Below are 26,728 nucleotides of genomic sequence, written 5' to 3'. Positions count from 1 at the left end.
ACAGGGAGAGTTAGAGAACAGCGAGATCAGAAATTTATTGAGGATTGGAAAAAAATTGTAAATTATTTGAAGAAATATACACAATTGAATACGTTAGTAGGATTACAGGAAGCTTTGTAGTAAAAAATAAATATTATTGTATGATGAAATAAGCAATGATTATGTCAGTTATGAATATTAAAGCAATAATATATGGAATAAATATAAAAACAAAGAAAGAATATTGTGGAAACCATATGGAAGCCTTGAGGGAAGTCCGGGCCCAGAGAGGCCAAAATACAGAATGTTCAACATGTAATGAATTGTAAATGTATTGTATATCTGTAAAACTGAATAAAAAGATTATGAAAAAAAAAAGATATACAGCCTCTGAACACAGATGCTTGATTTAGCTATCATGGCTAATAGGTATCCAAAGGCCTATAACCTCCATTAATTTGTCTTTTAAAGATATCTAAGCTTGTGGAAGCAAATTCCATCAATTAATTTTGGATTATGTGTCTCACTTCCCCCCCCCCCATCCTGAATCAATTGCATCAGGTGTTTCTGAATTCTGGTATTTCTTTCTGAAACGGATTCATGACGGTGAAATGCCCTTTTGTCCATTTCCTCCAGATCATACATTGTTTTATAAAGCCCTAGCACTCCTCTCTGCTTTCAGTTATCCTTGTTCTAAGCTGAACCCTTTCCATCCAAAGACCACAGCTGAGGGTCTGTGCAGTCCAATTAATGTTGTTTCCCACCCCCAACCAGTTGTAGGAACAATAACGTTCTTTGCTAGATGCTGCGTGGTTTTTAATTGTCTTTTTATTCTTCTTTTATTTCGTATATTGTATTCCATCTTTATTGTATTAGTTAATCCCACGGGATTCTATTGGATTCAAATTGCAAACGTTCTTCACAGAGCACCTGAAAAATGCGGACCACCTGCTCCGTGGAAAAAACCTTTGCAGGGTTTCATCCATGCCAGGGCTCAGCCCCTGGCATTTGACATCAGTGTCAGGACTCAGGCCTAAATAAACACCATTCTGGGGCACAGTACAAACTTGTAACATGGGTTCCTGCCTACACCACAATCCCATGAGTGGGAGTTATGATTTCCATTGCACAAAGTACCACAAGAACAAAGAATATTGTGGTACCTTGAAAACATTTATTATGGCACAAGCTTTTCTGAACCACTTTATCAGTGGTGCATGAATACACACACACACACACACAAACCTTGGTTGTTGAACGCTTCAGAAGTTGAATGTTTCGGCTTTTGAATGCCGACAATCCAGAAATAGCGTGCCTCGGACGCCTTTCGACTTATGAGGTGTGTTTTTCCATTTTTTCAATGAATTTTGCCAATTGCCCATTGCGCCTCGGTAGTCAAATGTTTCGGAAGTTGAACAGTCTTCCGCATACAGAGAGAGTATATGTAAATCCATATCTTTCTATATACATAAAAATGTAAGGCTGTCATCACGCCCTGCAGTTTCCATGGCTGCCAATAGGTGCTCACAGCAATTGCAGTGTGACAAACAGCAAACAGGCAGGCGAGCAAGGAAGCAGCACAGGTGGCAGGTGAGCTGTTTAATGGGAGAGGTGTTGTTTAAACACACCTGCTTACACACACACAGTCATGGCTTGGGGGACGGGAGATTATGAACTGTGAGGTCAGAGTGCAACACAATGCAGAAAATACAGGCTCATTGCCTGTACTTTTCTGCATGTACCCCCCCCAACCATGTTCCTACATGCCCACAACTAAGGACAAGACTTCATGCTTCTGCTGAAGTAGAATGTAGTCCACAAAAGCTTATGCCATAATAAGCATTAGTTTTTCAGGTGCCACAAGACTTTCTCTTGTAATATCTATTTTAAATCTGAAATTACAATATGGCCCACACTGTGGTTTGTCAACCATGCCCCCCGCAAAATGCCCCACTCTTTTTTGCTATATTTAATTAATTTGATATGAAGAGTCCTCTAAAGCTTGCTAGTAAAAATAACACAAAAATGCAATTTTTTTTAGCAGAAATTGCTTGCAAAAATGTTTGCCTTAATCAAAAACGCAAATCGCTGCAAAATGTGGAGAACTGGAAAAATGTGGAAAACTGGAAAAATGAGAACCCGGAAGAAGAACTGCCAGAGCCTTCCATCCCTACTGGGACATTCTGCTTGGAAACGTGTTGATCTAACATTGAGCTGTGGTTCAAGTTGGGTTTTTCAAATAAAATTCATTTAATAAAATAAGTGAAAGTTCACACACTTTCCCCGAAAGTAACTCCCCCCCCCATGCAACATTCCACAGGAAAAGTTCTCAGAAAGAATTGTAGAAGACTTGTGGAAGCCCTACATTTACTGTATATATAAGCTTTTGTGCTTTGTATTGCTGTAGGTTTGTGGGTAGGAACCTCCTAAACCCCAAAAAATCAATAAATGGTAGGATTTTGATTATTTGGGATATGAATAAAAATGCAAGCTGCAGAACTGTCACAGGTAAGGGATCCCTGGGCCGGCTTATGCAAACCAACAGAAGCTTTTTTTAATTTTGCAATTAATTTATTAAATGACAGGTGGTGGGGCTTTAGCTTTTGATCCAGTTTATTGTAGCTGAGTTTATTGTAGCTGAGCAGAGCTTATCCCAAGAGCACGAGAGGCAATTCAAAGGATGAGTGTCTCTGAGCATGTACAAATTGCCCTCACTTCAACACTGTGTAGGTGTATAGTAGCTCAGTTGTTTAGAGCATGGTGTTGGTAATACCAAAGTCGCAGGTTCGATCCCCGTAAGAGAAAACTGCATATTCCTGCATTGCAGAGAGTTGGACTAGATGACGCTCAGGGTCCCTTCCAACTCTATGAAACTCCCGTATGAAGAAAGGTTACAACTCCTGTATAATTAAACATCTGGAGCTGGGAGAGGGGAAGTGAAGCTTTATGGCCCCAATTTCCACACACCAAAGTGTCTTGAACCCTCATTTTAGAAATTAAAGCTCCGCTCGCATATAAGCAAGTGTCACATCGTGCCCCAAGAGCCGTCTGCGCTGGCTTAATGTGAAAGGCTTAGAAAATAAACAACAGAACTCTGCGCATGTTCAAGGGTGCTCTATCCCCCACCACATTCTAAGGCTGAAAGCACTTAAGTGACCGCTTTCCCCCTCTCTGTCTCTCTTTTTGGGGCGGGAGGGAGATTTCCTTTCTTCTCTTTAGCCCCCAAATGCCCTTCAGCCTTTGAAGGGAAGAAAGGAAGAACGAGCGAAGAACCGCCTCTCACTCATTCCCCCCCCCCCCGCGCGCGCACCGGTCCCGGCTTTCTTTCGGCGGAAGGATTTGAGCGCGCGAGCGAGAGAAACGAGATTCTGCGAGAGGCAGCGCGCGCAAACGGCCCAGCAGTCCGAAGGGAAGCGCTGCTGCTGCTGCTGCTGCTGCTGCGCGGGGCTCCCTTCCTCAATCTTCCCGCCCTTTGCCCGGAAAGAAGTCCCCGGCCGCAGTTTCCTCTCGTATCCCTGCGCGCCCGAAGGAGGCGGCTCCTTGTGAGGGGAGGGGGGAAAGAGCGGCCATTTTGTTCGCCCGCCGACGCTGTTTGCGGCATCCTCTCCTCCTCCTCCTCCGGAACGAGCGACCGAGCGAGCTGGGTTGGGGGGCGGGAAAGCGAGAGAGGGAGGAAGGGGGCGCGCGGGTAGGCATCAAGGAGAAGGAAGGAGCCAGCTCGGCAGCGGGGGGAAGAGCGGCGCGGGTCGACCCGGCGGGCTCCGGCTTCGCTCCCTCGCCCCGGCCGCTGAGAGGCGATGGCGGATATTGACAAGCTCAACATCGACAGCATCATCCAACGGCTGCTGGAGGGTGAGCGAGGAGGGCGCCTTGAGGGAACTGAGCGGCGGTGTGTGTGTGGGGGGGGGGGAATAGGGATGTACAATGAGGCTGGATTAAGGGGGGGGAGGGCGACGCGTGAGGCGGCTTCCTTGGGGGGGGGGCTTCTGCCTCCCTCTGGGGTCGCTGCCGAGGTTTGGGGAAGGGGCGGCAAACCATTAAGAGGGGAGGGGTTGCCCACAGTTTTTTGGGGGGGGGAGGAAGAAGAGGAGGAGCAGCAGCGCGGGGGAAGGGAGGCCGTTTTATTTTATTTATTATTATCCCAGTTACGAAACAAAAAAAAAAACAAAACCCCAACTGACTATAGCTCTCCACATGACGGCTATCGGTAATATTCGCAAATAGTGATAAACGAAGCATAATAGCGTGGCTTGTGTGCGCGCGCGTGCCGCCGTTCGCCGCCTTTTCGCTTCTCGTTTCGGGCACTTTTTGGGGCGCTTCTTCCTTCCTCCCGTATCTTGGGAGGGTGCAATTGGTGGTGGGGGGGAGACACGCGTTGTTGTGTTTTGGGGAGATGGTCGCTTACGAGACCCGAAGTTGTGGAGGCCAAGGGAAGGGGTTTTTTCTAGGGTGTCTTTGGGGGGGCTGTAGTATGTTCTCGGGGGGCCCCCCACCAAAAAAAAAATGAGGGACGTTTCTGGAGAGGGGGGGTTGTACTGGTGGACGGGCGTGCATATTTAGATTTAGGTATGCGTGTGACTTTATTCATTTACAGTACATACTGCATCTAAATGCTGCTGCTGTTTCTCTTGCCACAAAAAAGAAAGAAAGAAGAAGACAGGAGAGACTGGTAGGAAGGAGGATGCTGTAATGGTTTTGTGTGTATACTAAATATTTTGAATATGGGGTGCATGGATTATTTGAGAGAGGACTCTTAACAATACAGAGGGGTGTGTGTGTTTGAATATGGGATATATGGATACACAAAGGTCAAAGTGGTATAGAGAGGATTCCCCCCCCCCCCAAAAAAAACCCGTATAACTCTTTTTTTGCGAGAGTGAAGGTGTTGCTTGAGAAGAGTAGGGGTTTTGGAGGCCCTTGACAGGCTCCATTTGGGGGGAGATGAGTATTTGGAGTGGAATTGGGGTTGGGCTCCCAATATTTATTTGCATTGGTGTTTCTGTAGGGAGGGGGCAGGTGGGTTGGGGTGGGTTGCAGAGGAGCAGTGAGATTGAGGAGCATTATTGGGAACCAAATTTGGGGTTGCGTGCCTGTGAAAAAGTTTCCATAAGGTGGAGGGATCCAGTAAGGGGATGCTGTTGAGGGCAGGGTGGGGAGAAGCTGCTGAACCCAATTAGGAATGGTTTTTTATTGCAGTGGGCTCATTTTTTTTTTAAAGTGCCCCTTTGTGGTTCTGTGTGGAGGTGAGGTTAAGAGTTTCAGCTAGAGGAAAGGGAAGTAAAGTACTGTAGTAATTGTTGTGGGTGGGGGAAGACTATGTGGAGGATGGTAAGAGGCCCCCTCACATATGCATAGAACACACCAGGGTATCTGAAATCCCATAGCTCTCCGCTCATCTCAGTTCTGACTTTGTCTTTGGACTCTCCTGAGTTGCTTTGGCAGGGAAGGAGGCAAGACTAAAGGGTCTGCATCCAAGATGGAGGGTCTGGAGGTGCTTTGTTTGTGCCTCAGTGATCTATCTTCAGATTACAACAGTCTCTTCCTCAGTTCTTGTACACTGTGTGTGTCTGTGTGTGCATACACACACAAACAAACATATAACTTAAAAATAGGTGGGAGTGCACACAATTCTTACACTGATACATTAGATGTGCATGCAGTGTTTTATTCTGATGTTTTTCTTAGGGTAAGTACATAAGTAGTAGGTTGGCCGTTTTTCATTGTTTTGCCCTCTGCTTAGCAAAGTGGAGTCTTACTTATGTAGTAAGAGAAATCAGATTGTTGGTTTAGTTTCCCTCCCGATGCTGCATGACTGCTGGCCTGGGGAATCATGAGGGCATTAAAACGTTGCTCACCCTCCTATGCCAGTCTGTTGTGGCCATTATTGTGGCAAGGGTGAAGCTTGCAAACAAATTAAAAATTTAATCCTTGTAGCAACATGAACATTTGAGTGCCCTAAAGATATGATTGTGGGCCACATGGATGTCTGCTCATTTGAACATTTTCATCTCTGACCTTGGTGCTGGGGTTGTTTATGATATGCCATGTTCCCTAAATCTTAGATAGTGCGTGTTTTGATTTCTAGGTTTAGTTAAACGTGCTTATAAATCTTGGCTGAGGTGAAGCGTTGTGAAGTAGCTGATGACAAATTATCCTTGTAGCAGCAAGCAATATCACATTTATTTAGCTAGGGAGGGAGGCTGCACTAATCTAGCTTTGTCTGAGTCTATCCAGGACTTATACTTGAAGAGTTCAATCAGGGAATTAACTTTTCATTTGATGCAAAGTAATCTGCAGCAATGTGGTCTGAGCTAAATATAAGGGATATGTCTTGCTGCTGTAGTCTCTCGCCTCACTTCATCGTCCCTTCCAGTTTTTAAAGATAAAGATTTATTTTAGCATAGCTATGGAAAGGGATAGGATTTGTGAATGTAGGATATTTGGGATTGGATAAAATAGAACTAGAGAGATTGCTTCTGTTGGTTTGGTGTTAGTCCTTTTTTCACCACCTTCATTTAATTAAAAATATAATTTATCATGTCTCCATCTCATCAATGAGCTTAAATTTAAGATGCCAACAATATTGATTTAGTGTAGATTGATTTCTCAGTAATTTCAGTGTTAAATTTCTTGCTACATGAACTTTGAAAAGTTGGTGTAGACGTAACTCTAGGAGCCAAGTAGGGCATATCAACATTTGTTAGAAGATAATATAAATTGTATGGCAATTTAATGCCAAATTTGTATTAATAAAATGTTAAATCATTTAGTAACGGAGAGAATTTTTGAAACATTTCCACTTGGAATTTATACTTTAAAGTAGCTCATATGCTTTTGCAGATAACAGCACTGGTTCCTGTGTTGGCTAGCTCAGCCCCAATGAAAGTGAGACTTCAAAGAGGTTAATGTTGTAAGACATATTTGGTTGGTTTGTGTATTGGATAGTGCTGTTTCTTAATTGTATATTTATACCCAGCTCTTCCTCAAAAAGCTTGGGTTACTTTGCATGTGCTCTCCCAATCTTTTTCCTCACTGTTAATTGGTGAGAATTGTGTAATTGTTCAAGGTCTAAAAAGAACTCCTCCTTGACTAATAATTTACACAATCAACAAGGAAGTAAGTTTAAAATTGCCAGAGAAATTGCTGTCGCAAAAGGTAAGAGACAATAGTAAGATCATAGAATCATAGAGTTGGAAGAGATCCCGAGGGTCATCTAGTCCAACCTTCTGCAATGCAGGAAACTCAGCTAAAGCATCCATGACAAATGGCTACCCAGCCTCTTCTTTGGACCCTCCAAAGAAGGAGAGTCCACAACCCTCCTGAGGGCGTCCTTTCCATTGTCAGACACCTCTAACTGTTAAAGTTCTTCCTGGTGTTTCAAAATCTCCTTTGTTGTAACTTGAAGCCATTGGTTTGAGTCCTACCCTCCAGAGCAAGAGAAAACAAGCATGCTCTATCTTCCATGTGACAGCCTGTGAGATATTTGAAGATGGCATTCATATCTCCTCTCATTCTCATCTTTTCCAGGCTAAACATGCCCAGCTCCTTCAATCATTCCTCATAAGGCTTGGTATCCATATCCTTGATCATCTTGGTAGCCCTCCTCTGCATACGTTCCAGCTTGTCAACATCCTCCTTAAATTGTGGTGCCCAGAACCAGACACTATACTTCTGTTGATACAGCCTAGAATATCATTAGATTTTTAAAGTACAGTGGTACCCCGCTAGACGAATGCCTCGCAAGACGAAAAACTCGCTAGACGAAGGCATTCGTCTAGCGGAAGGCTGCCCCGCAAGACGAAAAAGTCTATGGGGCTGCCTCGCAAGACGAAAAATTTTCGTCTTTTTTTTTTTCGTTTTGCGGAGCGCGGCTGTCATTGCCGCTCCGCAAGACGAAAAACCCGCTAGACGAAAATTTTCGCAGAACGAATTATTTTCGTCTAGCGGGGCACCACTGTATTATTTTGTTGCTGCTGCATCACACTGTTGACTCATGTTAAGTTCATGGTCTCCTTTTCACATGTACTGCTAGTAAGCCCGATGTCCCCCGTCTTGTATTGGTGCATCTGGTTCTTCCTGCCTAAGTGCAGAACCTTACATTTGTCACTATTGAATTTCATTTTGTTAGTTTGGTCCCAGTTCTCCAATCTGTAAAGGTCATCTTGAATCCCAATTCTGTCTTCAGCTGCATTAGCTACCCTTCCCAGTTTGGTGTCATCTGCAAATTGGATGAGCATGCCCTCAGTTCCTTCTTCAAAATCATTTATAAAGACATTAAAAATGGACCCAGGACAGAACACTGTGGCACCCCACTTGTCACTTTTTTCCAGGATGATGAGAAACTATTAATGAGCACTGTTTGGGTTTGGTCAGTCAACCAGCTACAAATCTACCTAACAGTTACCTCGTTTAACCAACATTTTACCAGCTTCCTTACAAGAATACAGTGGGAAACTTTGTCAGAAGTCTTCCTGAAATCAAGATAAACGTATGTCCACAGCATTCCCCTGATGCACCAAACCTGCAATTTTATTAAAAAAAAAAGGAAATGAGATTCGTCTGGCATGACATGTTTTAGTAATCACAGCATCTTTTTTTAAGTGCTCACAGACCAACTGTTGAACTATCTGTTCTGGGTCCTTTCCTGGTATCAAGGTCAAGCTGACTGGTCTGTAGCTACCTAGGTCTTCTTTTTGAAGAAGGGGACAACATTTGCCCACCTGCCATCTGTAGGGAACTCACCTGTTCTCCAGAAATTGTCAAGTATTATAGACAGAGGCTGTGAGATTACATCTGCAAGCTCCTTTGGTACCCTTGGTTGCAGTCTATCAGGCCCTGGAAATCAACACTTGTATGCTACTGCTACTACAGTTTGGCATGGATGTAGAGGAAAACCATAGTTTCATGCTGCAGCAGGAGTGGCCCTTAAGATGTTGTTGAATTATAGGTTTCATAATCCCTGGCCATTGCACTGTCCAAACCCTTGATGCACGCAGTGAACACTGATGCAGTGAAGCTGGTTTACAACATGAATGCTTATTTTAGAATAGTAAAGTTACTTTAGAATACTACAGAAAGCAAAAAGTTGTAGAGAAGGAGTGAATTCAGGTATCAACTCTTGTACAATGTTATGTAATGATTATATAATGGCCACTAGTGATAGTTGTGGGAGATGACATTAAGGTATCAGCTGAGCTCATAAATATGGTGTCTCTTCTCTTTCTGCAAGTAGCCTTATTCTGTAACTGCTCATTTACAGGTTAGATCAGCATGACTTCCATCACAGCATCTTTTTTGTGGGGTTCCCTGCCTTGGAAGGTCTGCCTCTCTTCTGCCATTAAGTAAACAACTCCATTTCTGAAAACGTTTTTTCCCCCCTTCAGACCATAGGTGATGGTGGTTTGATGTTCATACATAGCAACAATACAACAGCTTTTAGGGTATTCATAGAAAAAACACATTTCTATGATGGTTCACATAGCTACAATAGCCTCTTATGAGATATACTGTTCAACGATCCCTTGCAAATAGTTGAGCCCTAGCTATTTTGTTCTTACAGATCAGATTTATGATGACACTTTAAATCTCTGGATACAGGATATTCAGGGAGTGGGAATTTATTTACACAAAGCAAAGTTTGACAGAACACTGTTGCTCCTTGCTTGGACCAAGAGCAAATCCCTTAATTTGTTAATATTGAAGGAATGTCTTTTTACAAGAGGTTCATACACTACTGACAAACTACACCTAGATATATTTTTTCAGATCTAGTTCTAACTTGAAATTTTCAACAAGTATGTGTAAATGTCAAATATGAAAGTAGCAAGGGCTGCAGTGTTACAGCAATTTTAATTGGTTAGATTAATTAACAAGATATAATTGACAAAATATGATTAATTGAGAAGCATTTTTTAAGCATTTGAGAATTCTGAACAGACAAATCACGTTGCAAAATATATAGTAGATTAGCTGTAAGTACCTGCTAGAGCTGGGCGATAATGTAGTACCGGTATGTTTTCTGAAACTGGTATGACATTCAGATTGTGATACTGGTTTCAGACTTTGAGCTGGCAATAGTTGCTTTCAATAGTTCATGAAATCAACAAAAATGTCTGAAATTTCAGTGCTTGAAACATTGATGCTATCTTTGCAACATGTCAAATTCTGCATGCTTTCTAGAGGTAATCTCTTCTCATTTTAAGTCATACCACTTTCAGAGATCTTGGTCATACTTCTTATTTATTGGGTGATTAAAGTAGCAAGTTGGAACCTGGCTTGTAGACTATGTTGTCCAGCTTCTCCTTGAGGACATCTAGTAAGGGAGAGTTTATAGGAAATGACTAGAATTCCAAATGTCATTAAATGCAGATTGCTGTTCGAGGATACATTCCTTTTCATCCATGCCTGGCCAAAGTTCTCTGCTTGTGGGGGTGATGAGAATATAAGCTGAGGCAGTGGCAGAAGCTTCTGTTTCACAAACGCTGCTGAATAGTTTTGCCTACAGGCCTTTGGTTCCTTCTTTTAAGAGCATTACTAAAATACAAGCATATCGTTTCTAAAATGCTTGATCTGTTTTCTGTCTTTAGAAGCTTTTAACATGGTAACACCCTTCAGTTAACTGTTTAAAAGCATATAATGTCATTTCTATAAACTGTTGCTGATGGACACTTTGATTTGAGGCTGCTTACTTATAGTTTGGAAGGAGAGCTTGGGGAAATTGCTCTATTGCTCAATAGCATCATGCATAATCACACTGCAGAGATGGGGAAATATATCAATAGGTTTATGCCTCATTACTTGTGCTAAGTATTTTAATTGCACCCTCAATATATAGTAGTACTGATAATGTCATCAATGAATGCTAACAACTGATGGGGAAATAAAATTGAAACATGTATTTGCTCATGTCACAACCATTGCCCTGCAATTATTCTGCTGGTAATTGCAACTCCTTCCTGATACTAAACTTCAAAGTAAATCGTCTTAAACTACCGCCTTTGAGCTTTTCAAAGCTTTGGTGCAAGTACTTTAAACTGCTTGTTCTGCTTCCTGTATAACATCAGTGCACAGGTGATGTCTAGATTGAAATAGGTCAATAGAATATGTTGCACTGAAAACAACACATGCATCATTGGGGAAAGCTCTGGGAAGGCTTAGTTAGTTGCACTGTTCAAACATGAGGTAGCATGTCTGACTGGTGTGAGAGGAACATTTTTGCCATCGAGTTTAACTCTTACTGGGTTTGGTGTATATCATACTCTGGCTTAGTTTGGGACCCATGCAGTTTTCAAATTCCTCTTGGTTTTGAATTAAGATATTCAACTTTTGCACCTCTTCTCTTCCATGTAAGTAAGAATAGTGGGACTGCAGGTTATATGGGGGTTTTGTTCCTGGGGGTTGCACGCAAAGGCAAAATTTTGCGGGGCTATCCGAGATCCTATGAAATCTCAGACAGGCTTGCAAGAACCTCCAGAGCCCAGTAAGCATAACTAATGGTGATAACTTGGAATCCTTTGCTTTGTCAACTGACAGCAACTTGGAAGTTCTATGCAGGCAGTGTCTGAAATTCCCCAGGTGTGTTTTGCAGCTGGTGCAGGTCCAATTGTAACCACATGGAGATCTTTAGATGCCTGTTTGGCAATGGATATCTCCATCTGGCTGACCCCTCCTGCTTGCTTAAGCAGGTAAGCAGAAGAGCTTATTCAATTTATAGCCTGCCTTTTCCTCCAAGGAGTACATGGTTCTCCCCCTTCTCAGTTATTCCCTACAACAACCTTATGAGGTAGGTTAAGAGGCTGTGATTGGCCCAAGGGCATCTAGTGATCTTCATGACTGAGTAGGGATTTGAATCCTGATCTCTCAGTTCCTAGAAAGGAGAATGTTAGCTGCTTTGAGACTCCTTCAGGTAGTGATAAAGCGGGATATCAAATCCAAACTCTTCTTCTTCTAGTCGGACACGCTAACGGCAACACCACACTGACTTCCTAGAGAGTACTTCTATGGGGCAGCTATATAAATTAAGTAGGTAAATAAAAATGGGGAAAGCAGAATATCACTTGGAGAAGGATCTGAAATATTTTCCTTGAAGCTTGAATTTGTTGTATTCTAGATAGTTTTATTTGATGTTTTAATGCATTGTAAACAACTTGCTTTTAAAAAAATATAAAGCGGTAGAGAAATGAAATGAGTAATGTCATCTCAAAAAAGGGCACCTAGACATTCCTTTGTAGTGATCATAACTTAGATTTAAGGTGCCATTGGGCAATTAGCTTACATATCTGAGTTTCTAACACTGTTGCAGGTTAAACTGAAATAGGACCATAAATGGGTACTGCTATTTAAAACATATTCTCCTCTGAATTTTTTTCTAAACTGCGTAATCTTGTCAGCTCATCTGAAGGAGCAGTGCCTTAAATCCATGATTAATCCACGTGACTATTTTGAGTAATATACATGTTTGGGAGAGGATGGAGTTGGAATAAGCAGAGTTGCACTAGATCAGTTGTGCTTCCTGGGAAAATAAATACCACTGGTGTAGAATCTGTTTCATATTGTTGTCCTTAAATTATAATTCTTGTATCTGTATCCTAAATGTTTCACCAGCATAAAATACATTGGTGCAGCCTATATATGAAGCATTTGTTTCCTGGACCACTAGAATTTAGGAACAACACATATTTTAATAGGCAGTGTTTTCATTATTTGCGTGCTAATTCCAGCAGTGGGCAAACTTCCCTCAGCTTGAATCAAAATCTGCTTGGTAATCATGAGCCTTCTCTGTAAGAGCTCAGAAGAGATTTCAAGACCCAAAATTGGTCATTTCCAATTAATGTAAAAAATCTGTTTTATGTGTTTAATGATGATTGATTTGAAACTCGGTAGATTTCATTTGCTAAACATGACCATCCTTTTTTTTCTTTCACAGTAAGAGGGTCAAAACCCGGTAAAAATGTGCAACTTCAAGAGAACGAAATAAGAGGATTATGCTTGAAATCTCGAGAAATCTTTCTCAGTCAACCCATTCTGTTAGAACTTGAAGCACCGCTTAAAATATGTGGTAAGCATTGAGATTTGTTGGCTCCAACTATCCTTTTTTAATTAACTGATGATGATGTGGCACAACTTCTTAGGTGGCAATTTCACCATCTCTGAAGATGGCAAATCCATTAAAATATTGCTGTCAAAATACTCTTATCATCCTATGCAAATCATGCTACTTGAGGACAAAACTAGAATTGATTTGAATAGAATTCTGAAGGGAAACTTCTTCACGTAGACAGAATAAAGAGGACACAAATCCCAGAATGAGGAAGTTTTCTCCATCAGCCCAGTGGAGATTTGATTTTAGGTTATGGATACAGGCACGACTGATTTGCCTGGGGGTTATGTTCCTGATCCCTGCACGCATTGGTGGAGCATGCATAAGCCCGCTTCACCACATTATTCGACCGCCCTTTTACAGCCCCTTTTCCAACCACTTCCTCATTGCTGTGACGCACATGGGCGCGCATCAGTTGGTTGTTGCCTGTACCTGTATCAGTGTTAGCAATATCCATAACCATTTGTATACTAAAAAGTGGTGGCCCATTTTTCTTCATCATTGCATGATTCTGTAAGGTGGAGCAGAAGGCATTGCTTTTCACAAGAAGTCATAAGTTGTGTTAGATACTGCTTAATGCAAAAGATTTAAGATTAAGCTGGACTTGCTTAGTCAGAATTAAAAACAAGTGAAATTTTCACTTCAAGCCAGCTTCAATTTTTAGGGCTTTGCTGTGCTTCTAACCTCACAGATCACAAATAATAGTCTGAAGGTTTGTACTTTGGAGAAAATAGTGGCACAGTCCATTGAACATCTCTTGCAAAAACAGCAATGAATGGAATAGGAATTGCTAATTGGAGGAAACTTACCGTTACATATGCTTAATTTTCTTAATGTTGTGTAACAGTTCTTATTCTTTAAAGTGATTATATTAGCATGCATTTGCTTTAATGAGCCAAACTCTCAAACCATATAAATGCCATTTTGTTTTGTTTTAAGGTGACATCCATGGACAATACTATGATTTACTTCGACTCTTTGAATATGGAGGTTTCCCACCAGAAAGCAACTATCTATTTCTTGGTGACTATGTTGATAGAGGGAAACAATCTTTAGAAACAATTTGTCTTTTACTGGCCTACAAGATAAAATACCCAGAGAATTTTTTCCTCCTTAGAGGGAACCATGAATGTGCCAGCATTAATAGAATTTATGGCTTCTACGATGAATGTAAGTACTTCTGGTGCTGTCTTTTGAGACTTGGGAAATTGATTCATAGTGTAAACGGCACTATTTTTACTATAAAATAGCCTCTGGGTTTGGAGTGAGTTGCTTATTAATGACAATACTGACTTGCCTAGTTAAGAGACTTTTCTATCATTTCGGCAGGTGAAATATAACCTTGTTCTTCCTTCAGAAGAGAAAGGTGCAACTACAGTGCGGTCTTCACCAAGTCACTGCTCTGACAGCCTCCACTTAAGTGCTAAATTAAGCTTATATTTATAATGTTAACTTTTTCAGTTTGAGTTTGCAAGTACAAAGTTGAACCCATTCCTCCTTGAGTGGGCACTAAGAAGCCTCTGGGTGGTGTTGTCTTATTCCAGTTGCTGGACTGGATGTGAACTCCTCCCCTTCCTTGAAGGACAGTTCATTATCTGCCTTGCTTGAAGATAGGACATACCGGTACCTTGTTACTGCTCTTCTAGTCGTTTAATAATCATTTGATTGGTTAAAAGCAAGCCTGATTGAATTGCATGCCTCTGCATGGCGGTTAAGTACAATAGGGATGCTCCGTGCTATGACACAATGTGCAATCTCTATGTTTCCTTTTGTTGCACTTTCTGGAATTGACTATAAATTCAGTTTCTGGTTGTTCCAATTGGTGATATAAACCTAGGGTTTGAAAAATATGCCTGCTTGGTTTCAGGACTTTACGAATCAGATAGTCTGCTTTTCCTATAGCCTCTGTCACTTGCTTGTCGTTAGTAAGCAGTGTGCCATTGAGCCCACTGGTTTAAAAATGTGTTGAATCACATAATTTATATCAATAAATAAACACTGCACTTTTCAGATACATTTGTACTAAAAGTGGTTTACAAAAAACAGTAAAAACATAATACAGGGGTCAGCAAACTTTTTCAGCAAGGAGCCAGTCCACTGTCCCTCAGACCTAGTGGGGGCTGGACTATATTTTTTTGGGGGGGTGTGTGTGTGAACGAATTCCTATGCCCCACAAATAACCCAGAGATGCATTTTAAATAAAAGCACACATTCTACTCATGTAAAAACACTGATTCCTGGACCATCCGCAGGCCAGATTTAGAAGGCGATTGGGCCGTCCCTTAGTTTGCCTACCCATGACGTAATACTTCAGTAACTGCCTACAGCAAACCTACTACAAACTTTGTGGTTCATACTAATTGAGGTGGGAGGAGATCCACCTTTTCAGCAGCTTCAGATTAACAGTGCACAATTATTCTCCCCAGTGATTTTATAGTAACAAATGACGCTAATGATGGCATTTGCCATAAGACTTGCAAAGTATGCTCATATTTCTCTGTTTAACGACTTATTTAATGGATGCAAAACAATTGAGCACCTGCTTTGCATACAGAAGGTCCCCAGGTTTTATTCCCCAACATCTCCACTTAGGGCTGGGAGAGAAGAACCCTGTCTGAAACCCTAAAGTGCTGCTGCCAGTCAGTGTAGATAATACTGAATTAGATAGGGTCTAACTTGGTATAAGGCAGCTTCCTTTGTTCTGATTTGTCTGGGACTGCCTGCTCACTGATATCTGTAATCCCAGGAAGAATTGTTAATAAAGCAGAACGTGTGATTAAAAACACGGCCAAAAGATCCCTTTCACATTACAGCTTTATATTATGGAAACGTCTGCAGTTCCGTCTTGGTGGTTTGAACTCCCTGTCCTTTTAATGGCTTAACTCTCCGGATGCTCCGGTGTATTTTTGTATCCTGTAGGCTAAATGCAGCATTCACACTTACCCGGTAGATTCTCCTCATACTCCCCACCCCTTCATTCAGTGAACTTCATACTTAGGTTTGTAATGGTTTCAGCATAATTTGTTGGTTAGGCTTGCTTGGAAGCAAATTGCAGAAACTGTCATGAGTGTGATAAGAGGATTTGCACTTGATGCTGTCACCGTTTGACAGCATCCTAGGCAGCATGTGCTTCAGTAAAACAAGGGCAATGTTCAAATCGGTCTAGGATATGGGAGCCTAAATTCCAGGTCAAGACTAAGGGTCAGTTATCAGTGGTGAAGGTGCAGTGAGGGATCATTGGCAAGCTCATGGCTTATTTTTGTCTTGGGAGTCTCTAAACGCTAGAACAGTTATTAGAATAGCATCTGTGTGTGAAAAGGGCTGGTGTGATGACTGCAAGAGTCCTGCTTGACTCTACTAAAGATTCATCTAATTAAGCATCTAACGATCCTACAGGTAGAATATGAAAGCGGTCTACCTTTCCCACTGTTGTCCCTCCAAACTTGTATTCAGGGCTGCACTACCTCTGAACACAGGTGACGTTTGTCATCAGGGGTTTTAGCTGTTTGGTAGCTGCCATGAATTTGTGTCACAAGCTTATTTAAAGCCACCCAAGCCAGTGACCACACTGTGGCTTGTGGAATGAGCTCCATACATTAATTATGTGCCTGTGTGAAGTAGTACGTTTCTGTGGTCTGTCCTGAGCTTCTTGCCAGTTTACTTCTTGAGCAGGTATTATGACAGAAGGAGGGGAAATCCTCAAGGGTTTGTGATACCCCTGTGTTTGGGTTTTAGCAGGTATGGAGAACAGTTCCTCTCTGCCAACACAGACTAGGACCTTAATGTTCCATCACGTAAACAATGATTAAGCAGATCAAAGATACTAAAATGTAAATGCACGTCTCCTTGTCCTCCCTATTCTTCTGCCACTGTTATTTTGCAAGTTAGTTCATGTACTGAAATATCTCCCTAGGTAAAAGAAGATACAACATAAAGCTGTGGAAAACCTTTACAGACTGCTTTAATTGTTTACCAATTGCAGCCATTGTGGATGAGAAAATATTCTGCTGTCATGGAGGTAATTTGATATATGATTTACAAAGTGATACTTGCTTATGCCTTACTACTGACCATCTTGGGTAAGTCAGCATGTAGGACTCAGGACCATGCAGTGGGGTGGCAGCTTGGTACACTTGCCCTGGGCCTTAGAGGATTAAGCTGGCCAGAGGGCCTTGCCAGGCACCAACTTCCTTTTTTTGTTTGAGTTTATAACCCTATTCTAACAAGACTCCTGCCCCAGGCCTCAGGCAAGCTCTGTGCAGGCCTGGAGCCACTTTCTCTTTTTTGCAGAGCACTGCATTTATTTCTTCATCTGTCTAAAGCACAGGTTGAGCACACTGCAAAATTTCACAGCTAATGTCAATTGAGATAATGTTTCTAACAGGTTTTTGGTGTAACAATGTATTGAAGAATGTTTGTCCAAGCAGCCTATTTGTACCCTTGTTTGCATAGGGGAACACCTGCAAATTACTTTGACCGAGTGTGATATAGGAAGGAGGTATTATATACCAGAGTTGGTCTGAATATAGTTACCTCCCCCATACCATTTGAACTGCAGTCATGACAATGAATCACCAGAACAACGAATTTGGTGACGGGAAGTAATCCTGGATACATTTGGTGACTCCCCCATTAAGAGTGAGGTGACTATAGGGATGTGGGTGCTCCAGCTTACGTGTTACTGTAGTGATGGCTGTAGTGATGGGGCTAATGGATAATCTGAGGCAGAATGAGAAGTAGACCTTTACTGAAAAGGCCTAATTTTGTAACAGCCGGAACTCTTCCACTGAAATATGATGCTATAAATGCATGCTATCTGCTTGTGGGTAATTGCATACTTGTAGGTAATTGTAGGTTATTTGGACAGTTCCCAGTGCCATGTTATAAAAATACTTGTGTTATACTAACCTAGCATCTCCTGATCCATTTTTTATTTAAATATTTAGCCTTGCCATTCCTGAACTATAAGCAACTGCAGTATGCTTACACAGGCAAAAACACCAGGGTTGCAATACTAGACATTGAATTGGGAGGCTATAGCTGAACAGATGTGAGGACAAATATTTATGACCTTGCAGAAAAGACAGGTCATACCTCTTTAATTTGAGGCAGCTGCTTTAAACGAATAAAATGTCCTACTTTTGAGCAGCTTAGATACAGTATAGTGACTGTGATGGGCAGCTTGCTCTGGAGATGGCTGGTGTGATGGGAAGGATTAAGCCTGTAGCCTTCCTTGCTCCTTCACAGCCTACTGGAAAAGAGATTGATTTTTTTTAGCACTGAGTTCTATCTTGAAGGTTATTATTATTATTTTGCCAATCAACCTTATGCTGTATAACCCCTCCAAGCCAAATTCCAATCTATAATGGGGTGGAAAAATGTCCCAAACAAAGCTGTGTGTGGTGTTGAAAAAGGGACACTGAAATCCATTTTCTTGGATCAGTTCTTGTTTGAAAAACCATGGGACATTTTTCTTACTCCAGTACGTTAACATTAATTGCAACAAAAAGTACCCTATCACAAAAATTAATAGACTACTTGAGATTTTATATATATGCAGAAAGAAAACTAAATTGTATGTTACTGAAATTTGGGAGCATTGTTAATCATTGTGCAGATGACAGTATCCTAGTTTATGAAGATCCCATTGTAAGTCTAGTGTGAATTGTGAAGTGAAAAGTGCATCCATTTGTCTCACAAACTGTCATGGTAACTGGTTGTAAGATCCTACATGGGAATATTGTAAAGACATTTTACCTCTTTAGGTAAAAAAAAGGAAAGCATGGAAAATGTACATTGTACATGGAACACTCACTCTCACACATACATAATATTCACCACCTTGATATATTTTATGATATGGCATTATAGAAATATTTTTATTAAATAAATATACGGAAGGAGTTTTGGCTCTGTGCTTGTGTAAGAAAAAACACTATCCCTACAGTACAGGCACCTTCCCACTTACACAGGGCTGTGTTTCTGGGTACCCATGCATATACTTGAAATCATGTGTAGTGGGAAGCACCCATCTAAAAAGCCAAATTCCACTACAGCCGCCCTCTCCAAACCTCCTTTCTCAAACTTCAACTCTCCATAGGCATCAAAGGTTGGTGCAAAGGCTCTTGGAATTGCTAGCCGTTTTGCCGTTCTTTTTTATCTGTTTTTGCCCATTTCACAACTTTTTGCAGTTTAGATCAATTTATTTATTTATTTCCCAGCACCACACATATGCACGTGAGTCAAACATGCATTAAGTGAGGAGATGCCTGTACCGTGTTGCCTTAGGTACCTGTTTTCACCATGGTGATTCTGTGAAGGAGTTTGTTCCTCTTCCTGTTAAATTTTCTCATCTATGACCTCTTTAAATACCCTTGATCTGACACTTTTCTCCTTCCTTCAGATTTTTATATTCAGGGATAAACTTCCCCTACAGACCGCCACTCTAGCACAGCTGTGATCTTTTAGTGCCAAGTACTCCAGCTACCCTGTCTTGGGTCTGAGGCGTGTGGATGCCTATACAGGTGTCCTATTCATAGGCATTTCCCCCTATGACTCTTTAGTCTTTTTAAAGTACAGCCATTCATATATGTGTAATTCATATATCCTGTAATTCGCTTTGAGAACCTGAACCACTTGTCCCATCATCTGTAAGGCATACCAAATCAGATGCTTCCACCTAACTGGCTCTGCAGGTGGAACATGTTTTATTTTGTCTCTACGGCTGCTTCTTTCCAGCATCATTTATCCACATAAGTGTCACGACCACTGACACTTCTTGCACAGTACCTAGACAGCATGTGACGTCTACAGCATCCACACCATTCGTGCAAGGCACCATGGGGCCCCACACCAATCACAAATTCCTATGTTCCTAATCAGCTCTGCCGCTACCAGTCTCCTTGCCTCACAGTAGCATGTCCTTGGCATGAGAGGATAGTTCATACCATAAATGGGACATACCTGAGGAATAATTTTGGGTTGCACTGGATAGCTTCCTCAAAATAAGCATAGATGAGGTTGCAGTTGGAATGAAGATACTGTCACTGCACAGTGCGTGCATTTGCCGAGTGCCCAGTATGTGAACAAAATGCAAAGCGGCTGCATCTTAATCCCCTGCAGGCTTATCGCCAGACCTCCAATCAATGGAACAAATCCGACGAATTATGCGGCCTACTGATGTGCCAGATCAAGGCCTCCTTTGTGATCTGCTGTGGTCTGACCCTGACAAAGATGTCCTGGGATGGGGAGAAAATGACAGAGGAGTTTCTTTCACATTTGGAGCCGAAGTGGTTGCAAAGTTCCTTCATAAACATGATTTGGATCTTATATGCAGAGCTCATCAGGTAAAGACCAAATGCTAAGAGTTGATCCTGGGGAAGGAGCCACCAGCTCCTGGGCCCCAGTGGAGACCCCTTGGTCCACCATGCAAGAAACTTGTCAGTCTCTCCTCTCCCCCCCCCCCCAGTTCACTTGCCTCAGAATGATGCTTGCTTTACGAATTCCTGGCCTTGCTGATCTAGCCTTATCTCTAAATTGCAGAAAGACATGAAACAAGCAGCTTGTGAGGTTAACATGGTTTTGTAGCTAGAAGAATGAATGGGCCCTGGAGGCCTGGATTCATAGGCTCAGCCATAGAACTTCCTGCATAGACCACTGTGCCGCTGTTCTTCAGTGTCCCATGGTAAAAGATTTAGATAAATGCTAATAACTAGAATGGGGTGGGGAGCAGGTGAGATTGGGAGTGGTTGACACTAAGACCATGTCGTGATGACATGGCGCAGCTGTGGTGAGATTTGAACCAGGGACCTCTGAGATCAAGACTTGGGTTAGCCACAACACCAAAGTGATTCTGCTGCACTAGAAGGAGGAAGAAGGATTATAAAAAGGTTAGGAGTATTAAAATTATTGCTGTTGTGTGATATCCCCCCTTATAATTAATTGAATTGTCTTTGCTTTAAAGGTGGTTGAGGATGGATATGAGTTCTTTGCAAAAAGGCAACTGGTAACTCTGTTTTCTGCCCCAAATTACTGTGGGGAGTTTGACAATGCGGGTGCCATGATGAGTGTGGATGAGACTCTAATGTGTTCCTTCCAGGTACAGTATATTTTTAGGGTTTGGGTGCCTCATTTCCCCCAATAATGTTGCTGTTCTCACTTTAAAGCTGGTTTTCCTTAAATTAAACTAGAATCGTAAGCGCTAGCTATTTGAAAATGCGTTCCATTTCCTTTAATCTGTGCTGAGGCACAGGCTTGCCATAAAATTAGTAGGACAGCTGTAATCTGTTCCACCTTGAATTGGATTGTCCAAAGAGTCATGGCTCTTCCCTGCTGCCTAATGCTGGTGATCTGAGAGGAGGCATCGAAAATTGCAAGCAGCGGGAGGGAAAGCAGGGTGACATTTATATCCAAGGTGCTGCTGTTGACTTAGCCCTAAATGGATTAGGCCAGAGGTCCCAGGAGCACCTGTTACTGAATGAGCCTTTCCCATCCCGTGCATTGAGATTCTGGTGGCAACCTGCTTAGCTACTCTCTTAAGTGAAGAAATGCTCTTTTCCTCTTGGAGCAAGGCTGTTTTGGCAATAGAATCAGCATGGACATTCCTGAAGACCCTTCTATTCCCTCTTCCCTTTGGGAGTGCAGGGAGTCGTCTTTTCCTACACTGCAACATTTCAGCAAGGTGAGGCTGTTTTAAGATTATTGCCCTGAAAAATAATTATTTTTCTGTGTGCCAAGACCCTGAATGAATGATTTTACAGCTCTAAGCCACTTAGCCATGCCCATTGAGTGGAAATCACAAAATTATGGGTGTAGAATATATATATAGCCAGCTCTTGGTAGCCTCCTTGTTGTGCTCTCATCTCTGTTCAGCTGCATACAGTGCTTCCATGCTAAGAAAGAACGTTGTCATTCCAGATTTTGAAACCTGCCGAGAAGAAGAAGCCCAATGCTAGCCGGCCTGTAACGCCACCCAGGGGTATGATCACAAAACAAGCAAAGAAATAATCACTCTTGGCCCTGACTAGTTGGGACTTGTACTATAGTATATAATCATTTTTAAAAAACGGTAACTTGTATCTGTCAGCTTGCTAAGACTAGATTAATGTGTTTGTGGGGTTTTGTTTTTGTTTTTTCATTTTGATGGATGGCGTTTGCTGGTTGTAACAGCAAATGAGACTTTCTCCCTTCTCAAGAAAAGTTTTTTTTAAAATTCTTACGTTCATTTGAAGAGAGAAAAAACGCTTTCCCCTCCTTATTGTTCCGGCTGTATACTTCACAGCAACTTATCCTGTCATTCCGGGTAATTGTACAATTGACTCCTTGAACCTGTACAGACCAGGTGGTGTGTGATGCCTGCTTTTCATTTAGGACCTAAAGAGGCACTAGTGTGCTACAAAACTGATTACTGTCGAATTACATATTGTTTATACAAACCACTGTGAATGTCTTTTATTTTGTTGTTTTAAAGGGATTGCTTTTTTCTTGTCATGTATACTAGTTACGTTGCTGTCAGCATTTTGAATCCACCCCATAACCTTTGCCAGCTTCCCTGGTATGATGTATATTTTAATTCAAGCACACTTCCCTCCCCTATACTTCAAAATGACAATTAAAGCCATTATTTTAAAGGTTTGTGTCTCTTTTTGTGAAACCAAAGTGCATAGAGAAACTTGTTGGCAAAGCTCATAGGGATGCATTGGCAGTATCTAAGTCAGGTTTTTTCCTCTGCAGGAAGGACGACTTGAACTAGCAGAGAGTAATGCTGTGATCAGCTGGGATGCAGGATTAAAGCCTTTTGCTACTTCCCCTATATTCAATGTCGAAGCTTGCTACTGTGCTATTTTAGCCAGTTCAGAAAGCTGTAACGTGTGGAGAGCTGTTCAGAGACTTGCCTGAGAATTAGAATTCCTTTTAGGGTTTGTTTGTTTGCAGCTGAAGACTTATTCCACAAAGTTTAAAAAACAACCAGCTACAACAGTGAACACTGTTCACCTGTTTCTATGAATATAACACAGTATCCTGTGGTGTTTTTTTTTAATTAAAAAAACCTAATCTTTTTGAACAGATGACAGTGTACAATACAATGTGGTAAAATGCTTATTAAATGAATAACTTGTTAAATCTTCTCAGTGTCAATTTTATCAGTATTGCATGTGTGCAGGGTAGAATGCAACTTTGGGGAGAAAAAAAAAAGGTTTCACAAAGAAGCTTGAGCCTACCATGCTCCAAGAGAGTAGATTTCAACTGGGTATCTTCTGGGATAAGCATATATCAGCTTTGCAGCAGCTGGTCACCTTGCAGGCAAGGCTAGATCATAAGGAACTGTACCTAAAGAGTGCCTGTTTCAGAGTGTACTTGGGTTGGATGTGCACAAGATTTAAGAGGCCTCTCTGGGGTCTTAACTGCCCAGCAGATATGCAGGACTTTAACAGGAAGCAAGCAGACTGCATGGATTGTCAAAGAAGGCTGTCTTGCCCAGGGGACCAATAGTTGTACAGTTTGTTTCGTGCAGTGGAAAAGGAAGGAACCAAAACGTACTGCAGACCAGGGCCCTTTTGTTAACACACTTCAAGATGCAGTGCAACAAACAGAAGTGGCAAAGGGCATGAAGAGCTTGTGCCATCAGCTCTTGAGTAGGTCATGCCTCAGAAGAAACTGCAAATATGCCCTGTATATTCTAAACTCTCTAATTCACTTCAGTTGCATAGGTCAAAAGCGGTGAGGGGAGGAATGATGTAGCAGGAGAAAGGAGCCTAACCAGTGTAACTGTTGGGTTGAGATTCCTTGCTCTCTCTCCCCCCCCCCCCCCATGCTGAAATAAGTGCTTGCATGCTTGGCATTGCAGCTCTGTGTTCTCCAGCCTTTCTAGTTTACTGCTGGGTCTTGAGACAGTCAAATCCCTAGTTTCTCCTGAATGGGATGGATGGAGAGAGACAACTTTTCCCCAGGCCTTCAAATCTCCAGGAAATGTTATATCTATAAAATAGTTAATACACATCTAGTTTTTTCAAATCCCCCATTTTCATGAGCTGGCATGGTTGAGAGGAGTCCCAGCAGGGTCTCCTAAGGTTGGCACAAGGGCACAATAGGAGCTGGAAATTTTGTTGCCTGAGGCAGAGCAACAACTTTTGTCACATCAAAGTGCATCGTATCCATGCCCAGTCAAGTTTTGGCACCCAAAGCAGAAAAGCCTCATTCTTCCCATAATAAATAATGATTTGCTGTCCTTTCATTACACCCAAAATAAGTTGTCTCAGGTGGCCATCTCAATCTCCCTAATGGTGTGGCCAGCCCTAAGGCCAGTGAACTGAAAACACCTGTGTGAATAGTGTGTTCAGACCTGCCTCTGTCTGAACTGCCAAAGAGGGAACTGCAAGTCTACACAATTAAATTGAAGATAGATCTGGAGTTGGAAAAATTATTACACCATTTGGAAAAGGCAAATTTCTTCACAGCCGACATGCATGCGTATACAAGTCCACATTGTGTAACCACAATAGTCTTTGAAAAAGCATGCAGATGTCATGCTGGGTGGGCTCTTAAGATTGGTTCATACACACAGCTTGTCATAAGCTAGAAGTAGGTACCCAGACCTAGCCTTGCTCTGAGGCCTTGTATGATAGCAGATAGATCCAACCTATGAAGAAAACCCACCAATGTGCTACGCAAATTCTAATAGGAGTGGCTGACGAAACCCAGCCAGATGAATTATTATTATTATTATACAAAACGTGGACGTTGTCAAATGGCAATAGGGGTATTGGCAGGGGGGGGGAGTCTTAGTGGATTGTTTCTACTTTACCCCAACCTGTTGAGCCTGTGCATGTTCGCAGTTTGCTCCCTCTTGAAAAACCTTTCAGTTACAGTAATTCATATTAATCTCATTAGTCAACAAAGGATGATGCCTGGAATGGTTTCTTTTGGGGCTGGTCCAAAATACAGCTGCTGGGAGCAAAGGACAAGATTGCACCCCCTATTCCATGTGACTGAACAAAATTTTATTTATACCCCACCCATCTGGCTGGGTTCCCCCAGCCATTCTGGGCAGATTCCAGCACATATAAAAACAATAAAATGTCAAACATTTAAAACTTCTGGATACAGGGCTGCCTTCAGATACAGTATCTTCTAAAGTTGTCTAGTTCTTTATCTCGACATCTGGTGAGAGGGTGTTCCACAGGGAGGGCGCCACTACCAAGAGGGCCCTCATATCTGGACCTGTGTCCTGGCTGAACAATTGGGATGCTCCTTCATGTATTCTGGGCCGAGGTCAGCACCAAGACTTTGAGTTGTGCTCGGAAACATACTGAGTGTTAAAATGGTCCCAGTGGCTATTCCCAGTCTTGCAGCCACATTCTGGATTAATAGTAGTTTCCGAATCATCTTCAAAGGTAGCCCTGAGCAGGAGATAACCAGAGCGTGCACCACTCTGGCGAGACAGTCTGCAGACAGGTAGGGTCTCAGTTGGCATACCAGATGTAGCTGGTAGACAGCTGCCCTGGACACAGAATTCACCTGTGCCTCCATGGACAACTGAGTTCAAAATGTCTCCTAGGCTGCACACCTGGTCCTTCAGGGGCACAGTTACCCAATTCAAGACCACACCTGCCTTCCCTCTGTCCTCCAAAAACTACTGTCTTGTCAGGATTCAGCCTCAATCTGTTAGCCACCATTCATCCTCCAGCCAGCACCAGACACACACAGGACATTCACTGCTTTCACTGCTTTCAATTTAAAGGAGAGTGGGAGCTTGGGTATCATATACAGGTGAAACTCAAAAAATTAGAATATTGTGGAAAGGTTCATTTATTTCAGTAATTCAACTTAAAAGGTGAAACTAATATATGAGATAGACTCATGACATGCAAAGCGAGATATGTCAAACCTTTATTTGTTATAATTGTGATTATTATGGCGTACAGCTGATGAGAATTCCAAATTAACAATTTCAACTTTGGGGTTTTCATCACCTGTACGCCATAATCATCACAATTATAACAAATAAAGGCTTGACATATCTCACTTTGCAGGTCATGAGTCTATCTCATATATTTAAACTCCAGTAGCTAATGAAAACAATTGCTTACATAAATGGACTTTTCCACGATATTCTAATTTTTCGAGTTGCACCTGTACATATTGGTGAATATCCAGCCCCCCCCCCATCTCTCCCAGCGGCTTCATATAAAAAGCATGGAGGAGAGGACAGAGCCCTGAGACACCCCATAAGTGAGTGCCTAGGGGTCCGAACGCTTACCTCAACTGATCCATCGGTTAAGATCTTGAAATTTGCTGATGACACAACAGTTATTGGGCTTATCCAGGAGGACGATGAATCTGTGTATAGGAGGGAAGTAGACCATCTTGTTTCGTGGTGCACCGAAAATAATTTGGTACTAAATACCTAAAAGACAGTAGAAATGGTAATTGATTTCAGAAGGCACTCTTCCGTTCTGCCACCACTTTCCATTCTTGGTAACATGGTTGTAGCAGTAGAGTCCTTTAAGTTCCTGGGCTCTATAATTTCTTATAACTTAAATTGGTCAAACAACATCAATAGTATTATTAAAAAGGTCCACCAGAGGCTGTATTTCCTGCGTCAACTAAGGAAATTTAAATTGTCCCAGGAAGTGTTGTTCCAATTCTACA

The 26,728-nt window shown here is 41.9% G+C and overlaps 1 protein-coding gene across 2 annotated transcripts; it reads left to right on the top strand.

Annotated features, from left to right (window-relative positions):
- The first annotated feature begins 3,665 nt into the window (after nucleotides 1–3,665).
- Nucleotides 3,666–23,200, top strand: PPP1CC (protein phosphatase 1 catalytic subunit gamma). 2 transcript variants are annotated; one of them, XM_033159249.1, is made up of 8 exons: nucleotides 3,666–3,831; nucleotides 12,905–13,036; nucleotides 14,018–14,248; nucleotides 16,992–17,096; nucleotides 20,201–20,424; nucleotides 21,042–21,176; nucleotides 21,995–22,055; nucleotides 22,811–23,200. In XM_033159249.1, the coding sequence occupies exons 1-8, from the start codon at nucleotides 3,777–3,779 to the stop codon at nucleotides 22,822–22,824; spliced, it is 957 nt and encodes a 318-aa protein (XP_033015140.1). In that variant the 5' UTR covers nucleotides 3,666–3,776; the 3' UTR covers nucleotides 22,825–23,200. The 2 variants fall into 2 exon arrangements, with proteins under 2 accessions (XP_033015140.1, XP_033015138.1); XM_033159247.1 differs by lacking the exon at nucleotides 22,811–23,200 and having other exon boundaries at nucleotides 21,995–22,289.
- The last annotated feature ends 3,528 nt before the right edge of the window (nucleotides 23,201–26,728 follow it).

This window comes from Lacerta agilis, chromosome 8, assembly GCF_009819535.1.
Source record: "Lacerta agilis isolate rLacAgi1 chromosome 8, rLacAgi1.pri, whole genome shotgun sequence".
Taxonomy (NCBI): domain Eukaryota; kingdom Metazoa; phylum Chordata; class Lepidosauria; order Squamata; family Lacertidae; genus Lacerta; species Lacerta agilis.
Note: the sequence above shows the minus strand (reverse complement) of the source record. Positions and strands in the feature narration are given on the sequence as shown.